Source organism: Trachymyrmex cornetzi, unplaced genomic scaffold (genome assembly GCF_001594075.2).
Source record: "Trachymyrmex cornetzi isolate Tcor2-1 unplaced genomic scaffold, Tcor1.1 scaffold121, whole genome shotgun sequence".
NCBI classification, from domain to species: domain Eukaryota; kingdom Metazoa; phylum Arthropoda; class Insecta; order Hymenoptera; family Formicidae; genus Trachymyrmex; species Trachymyrmex cornetzi.
Window position 1 is genome coordinate 980,448 of NW_017295773.1, and position 20,349 is coordinate 1,000,796.

At 32.8% G+C, this 20,349-nt stretch overlaps 4 protein-coding genes across 6 annotated transcripts; all 4 read right to left on the reverse strand.

Annotated features, from left to right (window-relative positions):
• Positions 1–1,395: 1,395 nt before the first annotated feature.
• On the reverse strand, positions 1,396–3,060 carry LOC108767857 (ribonuclease H2 subunit A). Its single transcript, XM_018517942.1, has 2 exons — positions 2,792–3,060; positions 1,396–2,452 (listed from the first exon to the last, which is right to left on the reverse strand). The coding sequence occupies exons 1-2, from the start codon at positions 2,945–2,947 to the stop codon at positions 1,607–1,609; spliced, it is 1,002 nt and encodes a 333-aa protein (XP_018373444.1). The 5' UTR covers positions 2,948–3,060; the 3' UTR covers positions 1,396–1,606.
• Positions 2,988–12,787, reverse strand: Rrp5 (Ribosomal RNA Processing 5). 2 transcript variants are annotated; one of them, XM_018517930.1, is made up of 7 exons: positions 12,329–12,787; positions 10,808–10,867; positions 9,358–9,916; positions 6,056–9,280; positions 5,410–5,575; positions 5,121–5,277; positions 2,988–3,007 (listed from the first exon to the last, which is right to left on the reverse strand). In XM_018517930.1, exons 2-6 carry the CDS (start codon positions 10,865–10,867, stop codon positions 5,121–5,123), a joined length of 4,167 nt encoding a protein of 1,388 aa, XP_018373432.1. In that variant the 5' UTR covers positions 12,329–12,787; the 3' UTR covers positions 2,988–3,007. The 2 variants fall into 2 exon arrangements, with proteins under 2 accessions (XP_018373432.1, XP_018373424.1); XM_018517922.1 differs by lacking the exon at positions 2,988–3,007 and having other exon boundaries at positions 4,968–5,277.
• Positions 12,788–13,055: 268 nt separating this feature from the next.
• LOC108767866 (uncharacterized) lies at positions 13,056–13,623 on the reverse strand. 2 transcript variants are annotated; one of them, XM_018517956.1, is made up of 2 exons: positions 13,371–13,623; positions 13,056–13,331 (listed from the first exon to the last, which is right to left on the reverse strand). In XM_018517956.1, exons 1-2 carry the CDS (start codon positions 13,582–13,584, stop codon positions 13,135–13,137), a joined length of 411 nt encoding a protein of 136 aa, XP_018373458.1. In that variant the 5' UTR covers positions 13,585–13,623; the 3' UTR covers positions 13,056–13,134. The 2 variants fall into 2 exon arrangements, with proteins under 2 accessions (XP_018373458.1, XP_018373469.1); XM_018517967.1 differs by having other exon boundaries at positions 13,056–13,280; positions 13,320–13,623.
• A 7-nt stretch (positions 13,624–13,630) lies between these two features.
• LOC108767291 (uncharacterized) lies at positions 13,631–19,226 on the reverse strand. Its single transcript, XM_018517055.1, has 8 exons — positions 18,948–19,226; positions 17,472–17,744; positions 16,921–17,019; positions 15,957–16,100; positions 15,690–15,815; positions 15,458–15,520; positions 13,685–15,248; positions 13,631–13,637 (listed from the first exon to the last, which is right to left on the reverse strand). The coding sequence occupies exons 1-8, from the start codon at positions 19,081–19,083 to the stop codon at positions 13,631–13,633; spliced, it is 2,412 nt and encodes an 803-aa protein (XP_018372557.1). The 5' UTR covers positions 19,084–19,226.
• Between the last annotated feature and the right edge of the window lie 1,123 nt (positions 19,227–20,349).

Here is a 20,349-nt window from a genome sequence, read left to right on the forward strand (position 1 = left end):
CGTAATAAAAGACATTGAGAGTAACATTGAATATTTATTAGAGGAAAGCTCCCTATTATGAGATAGAGATCTTCTAAATAAGGCGTGATCAGACTAGAGGTTGAAACTGAGATTGGATTGGAATTTAACCAATAAGAAATGAGAAAATCAACCTCAAGTTTTGTGAACTTTATTTTGATTCCAATCTAATCTCAATCTCAATCTCTATAGTTTGATCGCGCCTTAATAATAGTCGCGACACGAGTCGATTTGAGCCAACTTTTGTATGCAGAGTAGTAGTTTCAGAGTAAAATCTATAATAGAAAAATAATTGTATCTTTGTCTTAAAGGAATCATAAAGCCGTCTGTATTGCCGACTAAATCGTAATTTTTGTAACAATTACTTTTTATAACAATTACTTTTTTCCTCTTTTACAGATTCGAAAATCCTTTTCCAAGATTAAAATATACGCATTAATACGTGTCTGTGAGGTGGAGTCTATGCCAAAAACGATAAAAAATTTTGAAATTGAAATCTTAAGAAAAATTTTTTGTTATTTTTGGCAGGAGATTGGATATTAGGCTAACAACCTAATTCCGGAAAATAGTCCGTTGTTACGAAAACTTAATGAGGTAGGCCTTGTCCCATCTTGGGATTTTGCGCTATCGGATCGAAAAAAGGAAAAAAGTAATTGTTATATAAAATTATTATTTTTGTATAACAGTTATTTTTTTCTTCTGTATTATCGACTTTGCGGTGCCCCTGATGGAAATAAATCGCCAAAATCATTGAAATCTCTATTAATTTGACAGGTTTTAGTTATTTTAGCGATTTCAGCGATTTATTTCCATCAGGGCACCGCAAAAACGTGGATATTGTTGTGTAATTGACATCTACTTTTTCAGAGGGCAATAGTGCGCAAGGTACTTTGCGGTTACAGGAAAAAGGCCTTTGTGATTTCTCTCTGCTTTAATATGACATTCAAAAAGAAAACATTCATTTAATCCACTTTTATTCTTGATATCTTGTACATGTGTTCCAATTAATTATAAAAACTAATACTGTTAAGAATTTCAAAACACTATAACAAAAGATTGTTTCATTAAGTATTTTTTTGTATATGTCCAGATCAAGGCCTTTGAAGATTATTCCTTCTTATTTTCATTTTTACGTAAAAATGATCGATATACGATGTCAAGATCATAACATTTAAAATGTTTTAATCATCAGTTGGACATCTTAGATAAAATGCCAACACGATACTGTAACTTTCATTATAACTCAAAAAGTACTTAACGAAGAAATATTTTGTTATAGTGCTTTGAAACATTCTCAAGATAAGGTACAAGAATATGTAATGAAAAATATAGGTTTTTATTTTTTAAAATCTAAGTAACCACAAGGATCAAACTGAGGGGAACAGCAAATAATTCTTTTTAAACCCCATAATTTTTGCCTGAAACATTTTTTTCAAAACTGCTTTACTTTTGAGATATTCGACTGTATCCAAATTTTTTATCACCCTGTATAATAATCTAATAATTCCTATAAAGTTTTATGTTAAGGGTCTTTAAAATCCTATTAAATAACTACAATGGAAAGGAAAAAATCAGCATAAAGCAAATATCATAAGATAGTCGTTGTGTTGGATAGACAACGTTCAGTGAAGAACGGATGTTTTTTCGTGTGAACGTTAGACGATTTATTTGGAGATTTTGCGAAAAACTTTAAAATCTTCTGCTCGTTGGAAGTTTCCTCCGTTTCCTCCCATTCTACTGTCAATGCTTTTGATTCAAGAATTTGTTCGGCAGTGGACCAGCTGAACCGAACAAGCTGTGGGAAGCCGAACACCTGATCCACGTTCGCAGATAACCAATTTTTAGTTACTGGATCATTGGGATAGCCACTGCCGTATTCTGTTTCGATGCCGTCATCTTCGCGAAAACGCCATGTTCGTATTGCGTGATCTCGTGACACCTTGGCACATATACTAGCTGCACTGACGATCGGATAAGTTGCGTCTGCTTTTTTTGCTACAGTTATCTTGATGCTGGGAAATATGCTTTCCAGTCGCGTTTGGTAAGACTCAGGTTTGCCGACGGTATCCACGTAAATCTCAGCAACGTTTACACCTACCTCAATTGCTTGTCGGATCAAGTTTGTAGCCGATATCATGGAGATCTCGTTTAGTGAAATTTTGGTGCGACGGTACATGCTGTTGGCAATAACATTTGGCGATATTATTTCGATCGCCCAGCCGATACTATCCTTATGCTTGCAAATATCGTCAAATATCTCGTCGCGTTTCTTTTCAGTCAGGCTCTTGGAATCGGCACAGCCTAGATCGACAAGCAGTTGCTTCTGAGACAATGGGGCATATGAGATCCCATAAACCATTGGACCTAAAACTGGACCACGACCTGCCTCATCAACTCCAAGCTGACATGGTTTGTCCTTACAGATTTGGGAAACCTATTTTACATCAAAATTAATACAGCAATTACGGCCTTATATCTCTCCATTTCTTTTATATTTGTTCCTTCTCTAACAATATTTGTAAAATATTTGTAAAACAAAATATTTTCACAGCAATATTTCACGTAAAGCATGTAAAACTATAGATAAAAAAAATTTGAAAAAATGACAAATGTACAACGATTATTTGTTATTAATTGTTAATGTGCAAAATATACCCATGTTTATTCAAGAAGATATAAAGTTATCAAATATATACATAGAATTACGTATTTTATCAATACTTTTATTTTTATTTTATTCATTCAAGAAACTTTCTATTGTAAAAGAATTTACCTCCGAAAAGTGAATCCTATTGATGCCATGGTCATTATGTTCGAAAAGCTGACATAAATCCTCTCTGCAGGCGATGCCATTAATTACTTCCTTACACAAATCCTTCTCTCCCTCTCGATTGTCATTTTCAATCGTATTTTCATTTTTTTCATTCATTTTTATAATTTCATACCGGCATAAACACTCGAGACAAGTCAATTTAACACAACCTCAAATCTTATTTCATATTCCTCAGTGTTGCCAACTCATTGCTAGATCTTCAACTTGAATTTGAAATTTCCCCAGATCCCCCTACTTACTTAAGGTATGTATAATAAATATAAATTATACCAGGATTCACATTGCATCCGATGTGCATCGTACGATGGATTTTGCTTCGTATCATAGGAATCCTGTTTTCTGATTGGTTGCAGAGCGTCGCACGACGCAAATTGGATGCAGCAAGTGAATCCAGCAAGAGAGCTCTGCTTTAAGCCTTATGGTATACCCACAACTTGCATAATCGCATAAACATATACATGAAGAAAATTATCCAACTGCATTTCTCTTACAAAGTTGCACGTAAAATGTGATTGGATATTTTTCTTTATGCATATGTTTATGCGGCTATGCAGTTTGTGTGGATATACCTTTAGACGGGGAGCACAGGCTCTTGCATAACGCACAACACGTAATACATAAGAAAATGAACCAATCAAAGTCCTTTATTTCCTTCCTTTCCATGAAATAAAGAACTCTGATTGGTTCAATTTCTTATGCTTCATGTGTTATGAGTTAAGATAATTTTTCACGAACTGCTTAAACCAGGGGAGCACAGGCTCTTGCATAACGCACAACACGTAATACATAAGAAAATGAATCAATCAAAGTCCTTTATTTCCTTCCTTTCCATGAAATAAAGAACTCTGGTTCAATTTCTTATGCTTCATGTGTTATGAGTTAAGATAATTTTTCACGAACTGCTTAAACCGGTTGTTTTAGCGACAAAAAGGATCACGTGGTCAAAATTGACGAATATCAAGCATCCATTTTGATCACGTGAAACAGCCGGTTAGAGCAGCTCGTGAAAATTTATTTTTATGCAAGAGTCTGTGCTCCCCACTTTAAAGCCGTAAGAAATTGGCCAATTATAGACTGTTTTCCAGCTAGGACACAAAACATTACGAATGCCAAAAGTGCCGCATAATAATATTTTAATGGAAACGTGAATAAATGACTAATTGTAAAATTTATTACAATTATTACTCTGTGATATGTGGTTCTAGACTTCTTTTCATTTACCTTATTTTCGTTTATCCAATTGTATAATATAATTTAATACATATTATATGTATATTTACGTAATTTTTCTTTTGCTGTAGCTAGTTGTTAAAGTCTAGGTAGAGTCTGACATCCACGCTCGCAGTCACTTCTCTGCACGTGTCGTCACGGAGATGACGGGGCGGGCGGGAATGTTTGAGATCATAATTAAGAACATAAAATTTTCTTCTTTTTAAATCATTAGGAATAGGTGTGTATAAAACGAGCCTTCAAGATTGTTGCGTAGAGCTCACGTACAAAATTTTTAGTTGTAATCATAAGGCCTCAAGCAAATCAACCAATCACAATCAAAATTACGATCTCATGTTTTAAAATGCTCGACTGATTGGCCGATTTGCTTATGGGCTTACGATTTTACAAATAAAATCTTTATACATGTGATACAGTGTCACTTATTTGAAAGCTCCCGGGCAAACGAGCTAAGCCGGCTGATTGGCACATGCGCATTGCGAACATTTGAGATGTATAATTTTTTCTCTCGTACAGATGTTGGCTAAAGTTGACTTCACATTTAACGCCCGATTCCTCTTCCATTTATAAGTCTGTTTTTTTATTGCTGCACTCTGAACCGGTGCAATATATTATACATATATATAAGTTGAAGTGAAACAAATGTTTGTTTCACATCAACTTATTGCACTGTGTGTACCAGTTCAGGAAGTGCAACAATAAAAAAAACCGACCTTATATATGTTCTAAGATTTGGGGAGAACAAAATAAAGAGAAAGAACTAAAACAATAAGGAATAAGAGAAAACAGAAGAGAAGAAAAATGAAGAGAAATTCTGGATGAATATAGCAATGTAAAGAAATATTCTACTTGTTATACTCATAAAAAACATTTATTTATACCGATTTTCAATAACGCGGTGCCGCAGTCAATCCATGTTTGGGAATCTTGTTTGAACTTACTAATCACAGTACCTATCAATTTCTCAAGCTCGGTTTTTTTACCGGCATCCGCGTGTATGGTAATTTATTTATAAAATAAGAACTTTATTTTTAATTACTTATCTATGTTTTTCCACATAATCCGCAGCCATCTGTCGTACGCGAGTTACAGCCTCGGACGTACCGTATTTTTTCTCGAAATTGACGAATTTCATGAAGAGAATTTTCATTTTCCTTGGTGAAAGGGTTTGGACGCATGCCTGTTCTAACACTTTTCTATAAATGAGCGAAACATTTATTAAATAACTAACATAAAACTTAAACATGAAATAAATATATCCATAATGATAAATATTCAATGTATTGCACGATATACATATTTGTAATAAAACGGTAGAATTTGTATACCTGGCTAAATCGATGTCCTTAGATTTTATCAAGCAATCCACGTAACACGACCACACGTCGATGCGTTTTGGATAAGAACTCAAGATGTTTTCGAATAACGTTTGCGCTCGTTCCTTATCTCCCAGTTTATTCTCTAAATTTGCAAATCTTACCAACAGGTTTATATCTGTACACACAAATACACTCCATAATTTTATTAATCATACAAAATTATGATACTAAAATGTATATACAGGGTGTTCCAAAACTGGTAATAAATATTTTATAGACAAATTCTTTGTAACATTTTAAGATAAAAAGTCTAATACGAAAATGTCGAGAAAATAATTTAAAAATTATGAAAGACGGGATGAAGGTGTTTTCTCGAACTTCATGCCTCTAATAATAATAAAATTCAGCACTTTCACCGTCATTTTGCCGTTCCTAAGCGCGTGAAATTCTAGCCCCGTCATTCATAATTTTTAAACTGTTCCCAATTAAAAACTACCATAGCCTCGACATTTTCAGATTAGACTTTCCGACTTAAAATATTATAAAAAATCTGTCTCCCCCCCAAATTTATTTTTTGGCACCCTCTCTGTGTGTGATTAATCATGCGCGCACGCATGATTAAAAGCTAAAGCGATATATGTGTATGTGTACTTACGCTGAGATGCAGGCAAAGATTGCAATGCCCGTTGCATGATTTGGCGCGATTTTTCTTTCATACCGATTTTCAATAACGCGGCGCCGCAGTCAATCCATGTTTGGGAATCTTGTTTGAACTTACTGATCACAGTACCTATCAATTTCTCAAGCTCGGTTTTTTTACCGGCATCCGCGTGTATGGTCAACATGTGCATATATACTTTATATGCGTCATTTGTCCTCACAGCTTCCTGGAATACATCATTTAAAGATTCGGCGGTGCCGTATCTGGATTCCAGATTCAGCCATGCGTTCCATACATTCAAACGTTCGTTTTCTTCTCTGAAATTGATCATTTTGATTGCTCGTCTTGCGACCGCTCTCGCCTTGTCGATCTCTGTTGCTTGCAGATGATATGCCATATATTGCAGCCACATTAACGAGCTATCGGGGCTCGACAAAATTAATCTGTCGAACTGATCGATCGAATTGGGTGCCTGATTGCTCACCAAAGCTTCCTCTCGCTGACGAATCTCGCGTTCTTTCTGTCGTTCCTGTTCCCGTCGTTCAGTGGCATTCAGTTTCTTTTTCTTCTTCTTTTGTTTAAGCTCTTCTTCAAACTCTTGCTCATCATCGCTAGACGTTTCAACATTAGGAAAAGTGGCCAATTTTGCTTTGTCGTCCCAAGAAAATCCAAATTCCGGAACACGCAGTCGTTTCGCTAATTTACTCGCTTTCATTTCACTTTCATCGACAGAATCTTCGTCCGACTCAGAGAGAGAATTTTCATCTATATCTTTTATTTTACTTTTCTCCTGTTCAACTTCCATTTTAGTTTCCTTCTTATTTTCTTTATTCGGGACTTGCTTCGATACTTTCTTCAAAGCTTTCTCCGGAGTTTTCTTAAGTGATTTCTTTGGTGGATTTGCAAGATCTACATCGTGTTGCTCAGACATTTTTTTTCTCTTCAACTGTTTGTTCTTAGTAGAAGATAGTTCTGTTACGATCACATTCTTTGGAATTTCGAATGCAGACTTTAGCATACAAATCGGCATAATATTAGATTCGGCTCTCTTCATTATAACGTACAAGCGAATCTTAGCATGAATTTTATAAGGCGTTAGATCGGGAAAAACGTCGTTCACATGTCGACGGACAGGTAATGCCGCCAAATATCCTGCGCCGTTACGTTTCACGAGAACAAGTATCAACCATTTAGTAATCATTAGAATCTCTGCTTTTAGTGCGATTCCAGTGGGTAATTCTGGTAGTGATTTTTGTTTCGAACTAATGCCGTTTATTATTCTCGGTAGCAAAGACACGTCGACGAATTCATTGATGCAATCTTTCCACAGAATTGTACCAAACACTTTATCCCCCACTTGAGGATTGCCGCAATAATGATCCTTGCGTACTGTACCCATCAATTGGTTGCTTAACTGAAGCACTAGACCGTGTTCAGTTATCTTCTCGACAGTACCAGTAATTTTTTGACCTAAAATTGCCGAAGAAATCGGCTTGTTCTCATAAAAAGTGTTTTTTGCTAGCTCTGATAATTTGCTAAAGTACAAACTCAAGACATCCACCGCTGCCATCATCTTGACTTCGTATTCAGATGGGCTGTCCCATATATCTTTCAGTGACATTGTTAGAGTCAGTTGTTTCTCTCGCGTATTGATAGCTGTGATTTTAACGAATAATATCTGATTTGTATGCAATATTTCGAAATTGCTTACGTTCTTGTATGGTACAAATCCGAATTTACAGTAATTTTCGACCGGCAAGATAACTCTTACACCATCTTGCGACTTATCTCGAATTGTGCAGGGAATGCAATCGCCTACTTTTAATGAGTCAAAGCTCATATATTTCTTTTGCGTCGTAAAAGTGCGTGACAATATTATAGTCGGTTTTGTGGCAAATACGAAAGCTGAGATTACATCTCCAGGACTGGATCTTGATGCCAGTAAACTGCCCACTTCAATGCATGGAGCCATATGACCCGATGGTAAGAAGCCTGTCACAATGTTTTCATTATCTTCTTTTTGTATCTTCAAGTATATTCCTTTAATAGATGATTCAGACACTGTTCCTTCAATTATATCTCCAATCGACAAGCTAACGGTTTGTTTCTCTTCTTCGGAAACGATTCTTAATGTCATTCTACATTTCTCTTTTTCTACTGATTCAACGCACACTGTAACTGTTTGTCCAATTGAAAAATTCCAATTCGTATCATACGTATCGCTATTTAATGAAATCCGTGGGACCCATCCTTTTATCGTTCCATAAAATCTTACTAATATACCATTCTTATTTATTATGCTGATCGTACCATGATATCTTAATCCGCATTTAGCTTCGCCGAAATCACGTAAAACTGGCAATTTGCTCTTTATTAGCGACTGTCTCAGCGTGAATTTTACTTGATTCATCTTATTTATATCTAAGACTCTTGCTTCGACATTGTCTCCGACTTTCAATTTATGCAGAGCGCTTAAACCGCTGTCGGATATGTGTTCCATTGGAACAATTCCCCAAATCTTTCCTGCTTGTACATGTATGTAGCCACGAGATGTTTCGGTATGTGTAATGGTCACAGTAAGGATATCGCCAATACTGAGATCAGAAGCTGAAAAATATTTTTGCTTCAAAATTTTTTCTTCCATTGTACAGACATAAAAGTGTTCCATCCAGTTGTATGCGAGTACTCTACACTTATGTGTGGAACCTTCTCTGAATGTGACTGGAATTTTAGTAAATGGAACATCGGTTCTTCGCAAAGAAATATATCCACGTAGTCCAGATTTAGATAATTTGAAGATTATCCCGCTGGATTCTCTGTACAGAACTTTGGCCTTGTTTATAATATTGCCTACAGGTAATTTTTCCTTTTCAGATGTATCAGTCAACAAACTAAAGTACGCAAATTTTACAGTTGGTAATATATATAATAATGTGCCAATCACTTCCATATTATCTACATATGTAGATAAAGGATTATTTAAATAAATTCGATTTATATATCCAACGTTATTTTTCCCAAACCTAACTTGCAGGCCATTAGAAAGCACCTTTGTTATATAAAGCGATAATTTTGTCCCTGGTGTTAAAACATCTAAAGATGCTATGTCGTGTACGTTAGCATTGTCAATCTTTTTTCTTTTAGTTGACAATTTGATAACAGACATACAGTCTACTGTTTTTATTTCCTTGATAGCACACAAAAGTTGAGTACCTGGAACTATATAATTTTTGATATTAACAAAATATGTTGTAATGGATGTAATACTAATTCATTATACAAAATTAGTTACTTACAATATTGTTTTCCTTTATCAATATCTTCAGTAGAAAGAAATGCTCTAACATTCGCTACACCTATGTCAATTATGTAACCATGATCCTCTATACTTTTGACGGTACAAACCACTTTCATATCTTTTACAAGATAACTAGTATGAACATTCTGATTTATTAATTGTGGTTCTATAGATAAACTACAAGACCATTTATCAACATTTATACTTTTTACGTAACACGTTATGTAATCACCAAGATTAAACAAATCTGGTAAAGGTTTGAATTCATTCGACTGAACAACTTTTGCATTAATTATATTTTGCAATAAATTAGTGTAAGATTCGCTAAGATCTGTAGCTTGTACTCTTCCCAGGAATCCACCTGGGAGAGACACTATTAAATCATATTCCGATACTTCAGAAACCCGGCCAAGGAGTATCAATCCTTCTTGTATCATGGTTTTAGGTAATCGATCTGCAGTAGTAGCAATAAGATTTATGTCTTTTACAATTACGTTATCATTTTCTTTTTTCGTCTGTGTTTTACGTTTCTTGGGTTTAACCTTCTCCCCAAATGGCTAAAATCAAAGTATTATTATCAATCGCATCTATATAATTGTACAGCTAAATATTTTTATGTAAAACTATGCCAGTAAAATATTGATATAAAAAATTTTAATATATATCCAGATATATAGATATTAATTTAATAAAAAATACAGATTCTAACATTTTTACTCTCCACAAACAACATGGGGTCTCTAAAATTCGATGTTTATGCTTAAAATATAATAATTTATGTATATCTAATAAACTATGTAAATTATGCTTTACGTATTATTTATGTAAACAATCTATGGGTCATCGAAGCCTATGTTCCTTATCATTTCACTGGACTGTATTAAAATTTCGGTTATATACTTTTATTTATCAATATTAAAGTCAGATATGGTAAGTCATAAAACTTAATTATATTTTTTGTGTTATATTAAACAATTTATAATAATTTACGTATTTTATATTGCTTATATTATCTATATGAAAAAAGTTCATATAACTTGACATAACTAATACATAAATATTCTATGTGAATGTAACCTTGAAATATATAGCACAACTCTACTTTAAAAGCACCGTCAATATTTTGCTTGTAAATTCTGGTAAATTTAAATCTACAAAATATAAGTAGCATACAATTAGATTTCTTTGATTGTAAAAACTCATTTAAACTTTGATAGGTATACCATATTTTTTCAGATTTTTATATAATCCAGAGCAGTAAAAAAATTTTTTTTCTATTTATCAAAAACCCTTACTGCTGATGGAAGAGTTAAAATTCCATATTACAGAAAGTTAAATAAAACACTACATTTTTTAAATTTTTGTTCTTAAAATATAAATTAAAATGTATAAATTAAAATAGATTTAATTCAGAAATAAAGAAACAGAAACTGAAATTATATACTTACATCTGCCGATCTTTTAATTTCAGGTTTCTTTCCTCCTCGAGGAAAACTTTCCAGTGTCATCTATATAAATATTTTAAATAATTATTATTAAAAATTATTATTATTTAAATTGATCAAAAAATTATCATTAGGCTGATTTTACAATGAGTCAGTAGCTGGTAGTCCTAAATCTTGTTGGGCAATCGATGAATTTGGCCAACTTGTATGACTAAGACCGATTTTACCGATTTTCTTAAGGATGTACTGACGCTAACGTTCTAACATTGATAATAATTCGAAATAAATTGGTTTCAATAAATTGGTTCTATTTATTCAAAGATATATGTAAAACCTGAAGTCGATTCTCTATCTAGTTCACGAGTTATATCCAATTTAAGGTCTGTTTTTTGTGACTGAACTAGTGTACATTTTTGGAACTTAAAGTGAGATAGAAATACGTTTAATATTATTTAAAGTGAGAAAGAGAGTTCTAGAACAGTCTAGTGCAGGAACAGAAAACAGACCATTAATTTTGCACGAGTTCTTATGGATTATCCCTGGTGGAAATAAATCGCTGAAAAACGTTGAAACCTATATCAGTAAATCTATATCTGAAATTGCTGAAATTGTTAAAATGGGTTAATTGATAGATTTGAGCGATTTTCAGCGATGTCAGCGATTTATTTCAACCAAGCAGTAGCATATTCCCACATATATCAACAAAATTATAAAGCAGCAACATTGTCAATATTCTGAAACTTCTTGAGTAAATAAAATACTGAGCAACGTTTCTAAAAAAAATTTATATCGATTCACTAACCCGTTATTCAGATATTAACGATAAAGCGAAATTTCGAATGGACCTCACTTCGAGGTTATGTAGCCCATTGCTCAAAACGTGACAACTCAAATGTTAATAGTACGAAGGTTAGTTTATATATCTTTTTGATTTTTAAGTACCATGTGATATCTAACATATTAAATACATTAAATTATTAATATGCGTCTTTCGTTTCTTAGAGTTGATTTCAAGGAAAATTCATGTCCGAAAGTTTTTACCAACGACTACAAAAATACAAATATATTCACTTATAATACCAAATATCACATTATCTGACATTATTTAAGTTCTATACACGATACAGCGCATCTTTTAACTTATAAAAGTATAAAATTTCATCAATTTCAAATTTGAGTAATTTTTGTCTGAGATAAGTACAGAATATCCTGACTAAAAAAAAAAAATTCTACTTTATTCATTCCCATTAATCGAGCTAAACGATTCATACAATTTGTTAATGCGAAAAATAGTTATCTATTTAGATTAAGGCTTAAAATTTTCAGTTATCGACTCATTATGAAATTAGTTTTAGAATTATGATAACTAACATCTATAATATGACATATTTAAAACGGCGATAGGTTAGATTAATTAGATATGTTATATTCTCATCTCAAGATGCTGAATTAATATAAATTTCAAATATATTTTTAGAAATATTTTATTGCAGTTATAACATGCTTTTAATTTATATAAATTACCTTGTCTAATATTAAATAAATTGTATCACTACAAACGATTTATATCACAGGCACATAGATACCCGGAAGACTGGGTTGATATCATACGTCATACTCATAGACAATGGGCAAAGCGACTAGGCATGCTTGCCAAGCGAACGAGCATGATTGGTTCCTACCAAGTAGCAATGGCTTCTGCACACTGGACGCGGAAACGTTTGCCGCGCGGCAAAATGTGATGCGGTAGCCAATAAGCTTACAGTTCCTAATGTGTTCATTGGTTACCGCGTCTCATTTTGCCGTACGGCAGTGTGTAGGAGCCATAAGCCTATTGGCCGCAGAACAGACTCTTGAGCATGGTACAAGTTGCAAACACACCGTCACTAGTCGCAATACTTCACAACAGCCAATCAGAAGCATCACTAATTATTAACGCTTCTAATTAGCTGTTGCAAAACATTATTGCGACGGACTGTTTGCAACTTATTGTAGACCACACTTTGCATAACGCATAATGCATAGTGCAGAAGGGAATCAACCAATCAAAATTCTTTTCTATGGAACGGGAGGAATTGAGTATTAAAATGTTGCCTTATACTTTACATTATATATTTATTACATTAGGAACGTAATCCGCTTTATTGTAGACCACACTTTGCATAACGCATAATGCATAGTGCAGAAGGGAATCAACCAATCAAAATTCTTTTCTATGGAACGGGAGGAATTGAGTATTAAAATGTTGCCTTATACTTTACATTATATATTTATTACATTAGGAACGTAGAGTATGTAAAGAAAAATAATTCCGCGAATATCTTTGCTTTTTAGCTTGTAATAGTCTGCAACTGATGTAACATTTTAGGATTAAATTGTAATTTTTGCATACTTAAATCTTTCTTCTCCATTTTATTGCTATCATTGATATTCCCCATTTCTAATTCATTTTCTTCAGATTCACTACTTGATGAAGATACAAATTCATTTTCTTCGGATTCACTACTTGATGAAGATACAAATTCATTTTCTTCGGATTCACTACTTGATGAAGATACAAATTCATTTTCTTCGGATTCACTACTTGATGAAGATATACATTTCTTATCATTTTCATTATTTTTCTGAACTGCTTCCAAATATTGTGAAATCTTTAATACATCTCTCATAGACAATGATTGTTTAAGTTTTGTATCCATTTTATCCACGTGACCCATGAAAATATTGAGATTAGACGCATCAATTTCACTTACATTCAATTGGATACAATACGTCGACATATTTTTTGTTAATGCTGTACCACGTAAAGTATTAGGATAAACTGCATTACACTCTATTGCGAATTTTCGCATTAAGGCACAGGTTCTAAGATACTTATACCTGCATTTCATGATGTCAGGCAATCCGAAGACATATGGATTTTTCTTTGATACTTTTGCTTCTTCTCGAAATTTTAATATTAAATTAATACACTCAAAAAGATCATGTGACAATAAAATAGGCAATCTACGCCCTAATTTTCCTCTAACATAAAAGCGAATGTATCTTTCCGCTATTTTTCTATTTTGCGTTGATAATGATGTATAAATATTACTATACATATTTTTATTTAGCTTTTTATAATTTCGAAAATCTTCGATAAGTACTCGCTCAATTTCATTTACCTGCCGTTTGTTAATTATATGCACGGTAATTAATGTTGCTTCTGCTAAAGAAAGCCAATTGTTAATGGAGAAAGATTGTTTTAATGCAATATAAGTTTCGACTCTCTTGTTCTTCAAATGTTTATATAAAGTCTTAATATCTTCCAATGATGGGAGTTGTATCTTTGTGTGTCTTTTATTGTTGTGAATTAATTGTGTTTCTGCAATAGTTGTATTTATGCTTGTTCTTCCATCAACAGTTAATAATTTTAGAAAATCCTTAATTAATTTTTTCTTTTCTGTGTCTTCTTGTTTTATACATTCTGTGATTAAGAGATTTCCTACGTCTTTTATAAGAATTGACAAGTTAATCGCTACTGTTGGAGTTTCATATATTTTTTCATTATCGTTATATCTTGCAACAACATTTATGGCAGACACACAATTATCATAGAATTTGGGATAATAAAGCGACTTAAAGTCATCTATGTCGTTATTTATTTTTCTTAATGTTAAGAGTAAACGGCCAAGAAGTCGCAATCTGGAACGTATTACATCATGCTGATGTTGCGCCCTATACTTAACACATAATTTATTTGCATACAAGATTATTAATTCATCATATCTTATTGCTCGTGTTACTTCGTCATCTCGTAATACAGGGAAAACTATGTTTCTTAATGTATCATTCGCTAATTTGTGTATCCTACAGGTAATTTTTCTTCCCATAACCATGATTCCTTTAAATCTGCTAAAATTTTGCTTAAAACATTCTCGAGCATGATGACGTATTGAACTTTTGGCAAAAAATCCTTTGCATTTCATGCAAGCAACAAAATCTGTAGCGGTTTTATTGGATTTTTTATTAGGACGTCTGCATACAATAAGTTGCCCTTTATTAACTGTTGCATTTAAATTGTATTTGAAATTACCATTTTTTCTCATAGTATCTATTATTTTCTTTCTTTTTAGACTTCTTTTGGGTAAAATAGCAAATTTCTTTACTTCTGGTTCATCCGCATGTATTTTTTCTAAATGTCGCACAAGTTTTGATTGTGACTTCATACAAAAAATACAGCAGTTTTGTTTAGATTTAACATTCGACTTGTCAACATACATATTTTCATCATTACATCCAGACGAATTGGTTTGCAACGTATCAGGAACTGAAGTGGATAATCTAGTGATAGTTACATTTACTTTGTGCTTTTTTGGAAATGGTTCATTATCTGATGAACCTCGTTCGTTTCTCGAAGATAAATATTCGGAGTCCTCAATGATTTCTTTGTCACCATTCATAACTGTCATGAAACATAGATAGACATAAATTATAAAATAATTTACATAATATTTTCATATAAGTGTAACGAATATTTTAATTTTAATAGTGTCAGTATTTTGTATACATATAATTACAGATATAATTAATACTTTGACAGTAATAAAATGTTTTCAAATATTTTTTCTTTGTTTGCAATTTATAAATTTTACTTTTCAGATGTCTACGTACCAGTAGAATTTAATCTCTTAAGACAGATTCTCGCATTTTTTAACTCAAAATTGTTAGGTATACCTACAAATAGATAAAACATTAAAAAACAGGATAAAACATTTTGAATCTAATTAACTGTCTAATAACTATAACGATGCATAATTCATACATGTAGTAATAGAAAAACAAATTATATAATATATTTAACATCATATACTTGCTGATAATACGTAACAATTATTATACTTACTAGATATTATTTTTTTTACTTGTATGTTAGCAATTCCTTGATTATCATCTTTATTCATATTATATGTGCATTTATTCGCAGTATTGAACAATAAATTATCATTATACAGTGTATCTACTTTATTTCCTAAAAATGAGCAAGCATAAAAAATCATAGATAGTAAGTATCGATACAAATTCTTACTTGTAGTATATGAAATAATATTTAATAAAATATTTAGGTAAACACACAGTCATTTAAATGTAAAGAAATTATAATTATACTTGCCACAAGAAATGGTAACATCGGTAGTTTTTTGGTAATTGTTTAATTCATCTACAATATCATTATCGTCTTCAATTTCTTTCGTAACATTATTAACGTTCTCATGTTCCTTCTTAATGATTGGAATATCCTTAATATCTATGAGATCTAAAAATAGACGAATAAAATCATGATTTTAACCTCTTAACGCTCATTTTTTTCGGTCCAAAAAAATTTTTTTTTTTTTATTGAAGATAATTAATATTTCTACAAATAATTAATTTTCTTAATAAATAATTCTTTATTTCAAAACGAGTATTTAAGCTCGATTTCACGTTCACGTGTACTTTAGTAGCACAAATTTTGAAGTCGCCCGAGTCACATTCGGGTGTGAGCAAATTTGTCAGTTACCTCGCACCCAAGTGTGACTCGTTTATGAGCGTTAAAGGGATGCTGGAATGACCAAATTAGGCCTGTTTTCTCTTGCTCGGTTTATCTTTTTTCTTTATCTCTCTAATGTGGAGAAAAGGAAGAAAAAGATTAATCATGCAAGAACTTTAAATAAAAAGAACAGACCTTCTGTCGGGACATTACAGATTGATATTAAATCTGAATTTACTGAACAATATCAAAGATCTTTTTACAAGATTAAAGTAGACGCAAAATTGGAAGGTGCTACAGCGGACTTTATACTAAAATCGAAATAAAACTTACATTTTTTTTCAATTCGCAGAGTTATCATCTAACGTAAATGTTCCCTTAATACGAAATTTTTATAGCTCGTATGAACAAAATGAGTTCAGCACCCAGCGTTTTACGTGCACAAATACTGAGTTCAAGAAATTAAAATTAAAAAGTTTAAAAAGGAAAATTTATATCGATCTACAAATTATGTCACTCCAGCATCCTCTTAAAGGGTTAAAGAAATTATAATGAAAGTATATTTCAAATTACTAGTATATGAAAGTAGATTAAAAAAAATACTTACCATAAAATAAAGAATCAGTATTATCTTGGTAATGGTTTTGCTGATTTATATTAACCTCATAGTTTCCATATGCATGTTTTATGTCTCCTGCTCTAATATCTAGTGTGAAAATAAAAATTTAATTTTAGATAATTATTGACGGACGCCGATGACCTTGACCTTGACATATGTTGTCAAGATCATGATCCTGAATGTCCTTCAAAAGGTTTTAAGTGGCAGTCACTGTTTGTTCAAAAATTATTAATGAATAAAGTTTAAAAAAATATCTTATTTCTGCTATATATTGACGGGCATACAACTTTCCATGCAAAGAGAAATAAAGTAGTTTTCAATATTGTATATGGCAGAACTAAGACGTTATTTTTTAAACTTTATTTATCAATAACTTTTGAACGAACAGTGACCGCCACCTGAAATCTTTTGAAGGTCACTCAGAGTCGTGACCTTGATAACATATGTCAAGGTCAAGGTCATTGACGCAGTGTCCGTCAATCCAAATAATTATCAACTTTTATTTTAATCATTACAATAAAACCATATTTTATAATTACCATAATTATGAATGGGCTTATCACAGAATTGGGGAATATCAATGTTTTCTTGGTAATCGGAATCTTCCTCCTTTACAGAAAACTGATTATCTTCATTTATTTCATTTATGGTTCTCATTGCATTTATTTTGTAATTGTAGCCTTGCTTGTGTGTAATCTTGGTGTGTATTTTATTTTTTGGGTCATTTTCTTCTACTTTCAATCTTTCACACTTTATGTATGGTTTGCATTTTTCTACATTTTTTAATATCTCTTGTAATACCTTTTTATTATCTAGAACAGATACAATATATTCTATTTATATATAATGCAATATATTTTGGTTAACATATTGAATAGGGAAATTCCTCTCCATCACCTTGACCTTGACATGTTGTCAAGGTCATGACCTTAAGTAACGAGTAACCTTTGACAGGTTTAGCTGTCACTCATCTGTTAAAAAATTATTAATACAAAAAGTTCGAAAAATAATATCACATTTCTGCTATACATACATAATATTAAGTACTATTTTACGACTTTCCACGCAAAGGGAGGTTTACCCTATCTCCCTTTGGAGAAAGATAAAGCAATGAATTTGTGTTTTTAAAACAGTCAACTTATGTTTGTAAAACAGCGAATTTTTGTTTTAAAGCAAAGAATTTATGTTTTAAAGCAAAGAATTTGTTTTTCAAGCAAAGAACTTGTGTTTACAAAGCAGAGAATTTGTGTAACCTTCAATGCCATTGATGTGACAGATTTCCTAACTTGAATATTTGTCAACTTTATTAATTATTGGCTGCATTCAGCAGCATTCAGCAGAGAAAACAGCTTTGCAACTGTTGTAAAATTCTTCAATATGATTGGTCTTGCCCTTAGTTCCTCATTGGATCTAACTGTATAAACCAATCATATTGAAGAATTTTACAACAGTTGCAAAGCTGTTTTCTCTGCTGAACACAGCCATTGTAGACCACGCTCAAGAGTCTGTGCTGCGGCCAATATCTCAGTTCGTGGGACAGAGCGATACTTTTTTTGCCAGATTCGTTCATTTTATGCAAAAATGCGTTGAATGAAACTAATTTGATTAAGATCGAAAGTGAGGCCTCTAAACTCAACAATCATCAAAAATAATTTGTGTTTTAAAGCAGAAAATCTGTTAAAGCAGAAGATACTTATTCTAGCTCATTCTAGCTTCTGCATTTATGTGTTCTCATGTTCCTCTATGCTATCGATAAATTTCCTAACTTGAACAAACGTAAACTGTAACGATTAACATCTCAGTTCATGAGACAGACACTTCTTTTCTACCAGATTCTTTTGTTTCATACAAAAACTTCGAATAAGCCAATTTTATTGATTTTTGAGCTGCGGTAGCTAAACTAAAGTGAGATAGATATACGTTTGATATTTGTTTAAAGCGAGAAAGAGAGTTCTAGGACAGTCTAGTGCAGGAACAGAAAACAGACCAAGATAGAAATAAAAATTTTAACTTACCATTTTTCGCTATAATGACCGCTGAGTACTCACAATTGTTACTGTATTTCACTTCGTAAATGCCTTTATTTACAGTAACATTAGACGACTGGCATACATAATATGTGCTGTCTTCAAATTTTACCAAAGCAAACATGTTGTAATGTAAACCATAAGAATCTATGAAAATAGTACTTAATATATGTAAATTGAATGGTATGTAGGGAATTAAACGCAAATAACAGACATTATTGTATAAATCGTGTGTTCTTGTATCTCCAACGATTGATTCTACTTAAAAAGCATTTAAGCCGGTTAAGCATAGCCACTGATGAGATACTATTAAAGATCGACATCCTCATAGTAAAATCTGATTCTACTATGAACATTCTTATGTGAGATTAGCCGTCGGTGGAAAATTCACTGTGAGCTAACACCCTCAATAATGTTGCGGCCAGAGTAGGAAACAAAATGAAAGAAGTATTGCTATATGTATATTATAGGCCCTCTACAATAAGCCGCAAGTCAGAACATCAGAAGTCTTAACCTGTCTTAACCAAATTGTTCAAGTTGGCTATTGGCCAACTTCACCGATTATGACTTAAAATAGCTTAGAACTTCTGACTTGCGGCTTATTGTAGAAGGGCTGCGACCAATAGCCAACTTGAATGACTTGGTTAAAGCTTTGTGTCCACGATGCTAGAAATCGGTCCGAGATCTCGGACAGAGAAAAAATTAACAAATCACATTTGAACAATTTGATCACATGACCATTGCGATTGGTCAATGCTTTCTTCATCCGAGATCTCGGACCGACTTCAAGCATCGTGGACACAAGGCTTAAGACTGGTTGAGACTTCTGACGTTCTGACTTGCGGCTTATTATAGAAGGCCTATTATTATTCAATAGAAAATTTGTACCTAAAGGTACATTTCTACCGAGCGCGTCACGACGCGACGCGAAAGAGAGAAAGGCTGGATTCATCCTGCATCCGATTTTCGTCGTACGACGCTTTGCAACCAATCAGAAAACAGGATTCCGATGGATTTTGCTTCGTATCATCGGAATCCTGTTTTCTGATTGGTTGCAAAGCGTCGTACGACGAAAATCGGATGCAGGGTGAATCCAGCAAAAGGATGACGCGAAGCGTGACGCGCTCAGTGGAAACGTACCATCAGAACTTCGATTCTTTCCCTCGGAAATTTTCACAAATTGATAAATGACCAGTTTTCTACATTAACGCTCGTAGTCCGTGCACAATTAACGGCACGACTAATTAAGCGGGGAGCACAGACTCTTGCATAACGCATAACAGGTAATGCATAAGAATATGTACCAATCCATGATAAAAAGACAAGGGTATGCTCATGCGCATGACCAATCAGATTTTTGTCCTTGCTTACGTCACAACGAGTGGCTTAC

Excerpts from the sequence above, each read along its gene's own strand:
- LOC108767857 (XM_018517942.1), bottom strand. The coding sequence starts at position 2,947 with ATGAATGAAAAAAATGAAAATACGATTGAAAATGACAATCGAGAGGGA. Across the intron at positions 2,453-2,791 it reads ATAGGATTCACTTTTCGGAG|GTTTCCCAAATCTGTAAGGA; the intron begins GTAAATTCTTTT and ends GATGTAAAATAG.
- Rrp5 (XM_018517930.1), bottom strand. The coding sequence starts at position 10,867 with ATGACACTGGAAAGTTTTCCTCGAGGAGGAAAGAAACCTGAAATTAAA. Across the intron at positions 9,917-10,807 it reads AAATTAAAAGATCGGCAGAT|CCATTTGGGGAGAAGGTTAA; the intron begins GTAAGTATATAA and ends CTTTGATTTTAG. Across the intron at positions 5,576-6,055 it reads ATCTTTGCCTGCATCTCAGC|ATATAAACCTGTTGGTAAGA; the intron begins GTAAGTACACAT and ends TTGTGTGTACAG.
- LOC108767866 (XM_018517956.1), bottom strand. The coding sequence starts at position 13,584 with ATGTCGACGTATTGTATCCAATTGAATGTAAGTGAAATTGATGCGTCT. Across the intron at positions 13,332-13,370 it reads AAGTAGTGAATCCGAAGAAA|ATGAATTTGTATCTTCATCA; the intron begins ATGAATTTGTAT and ends AATCCGAAGAAA.
- LOC108767291 (XM_018517055.1), bottom strand. The coding sequence starts at position 19,083 with ATGTTTGCTTTGGTAAAATTTGAAGACAGCACATATTATGTATGCCAG. Across the intron at positions 17,745-18,947 it reads GGTCATTATAGCGAAAAATG|ATAATAAAAAGGTATTACAA; the intron begins GTAAGTTAAAAT and ends TATCTGTTCTAG. Across the intron at positions 17,020-17,471 it reads TAAGCCCATTCATAATTATG|ATATTAGAGCAGGAGACATA; the intron begins GTAATTATAAAA and ends TTTTCACACTAG.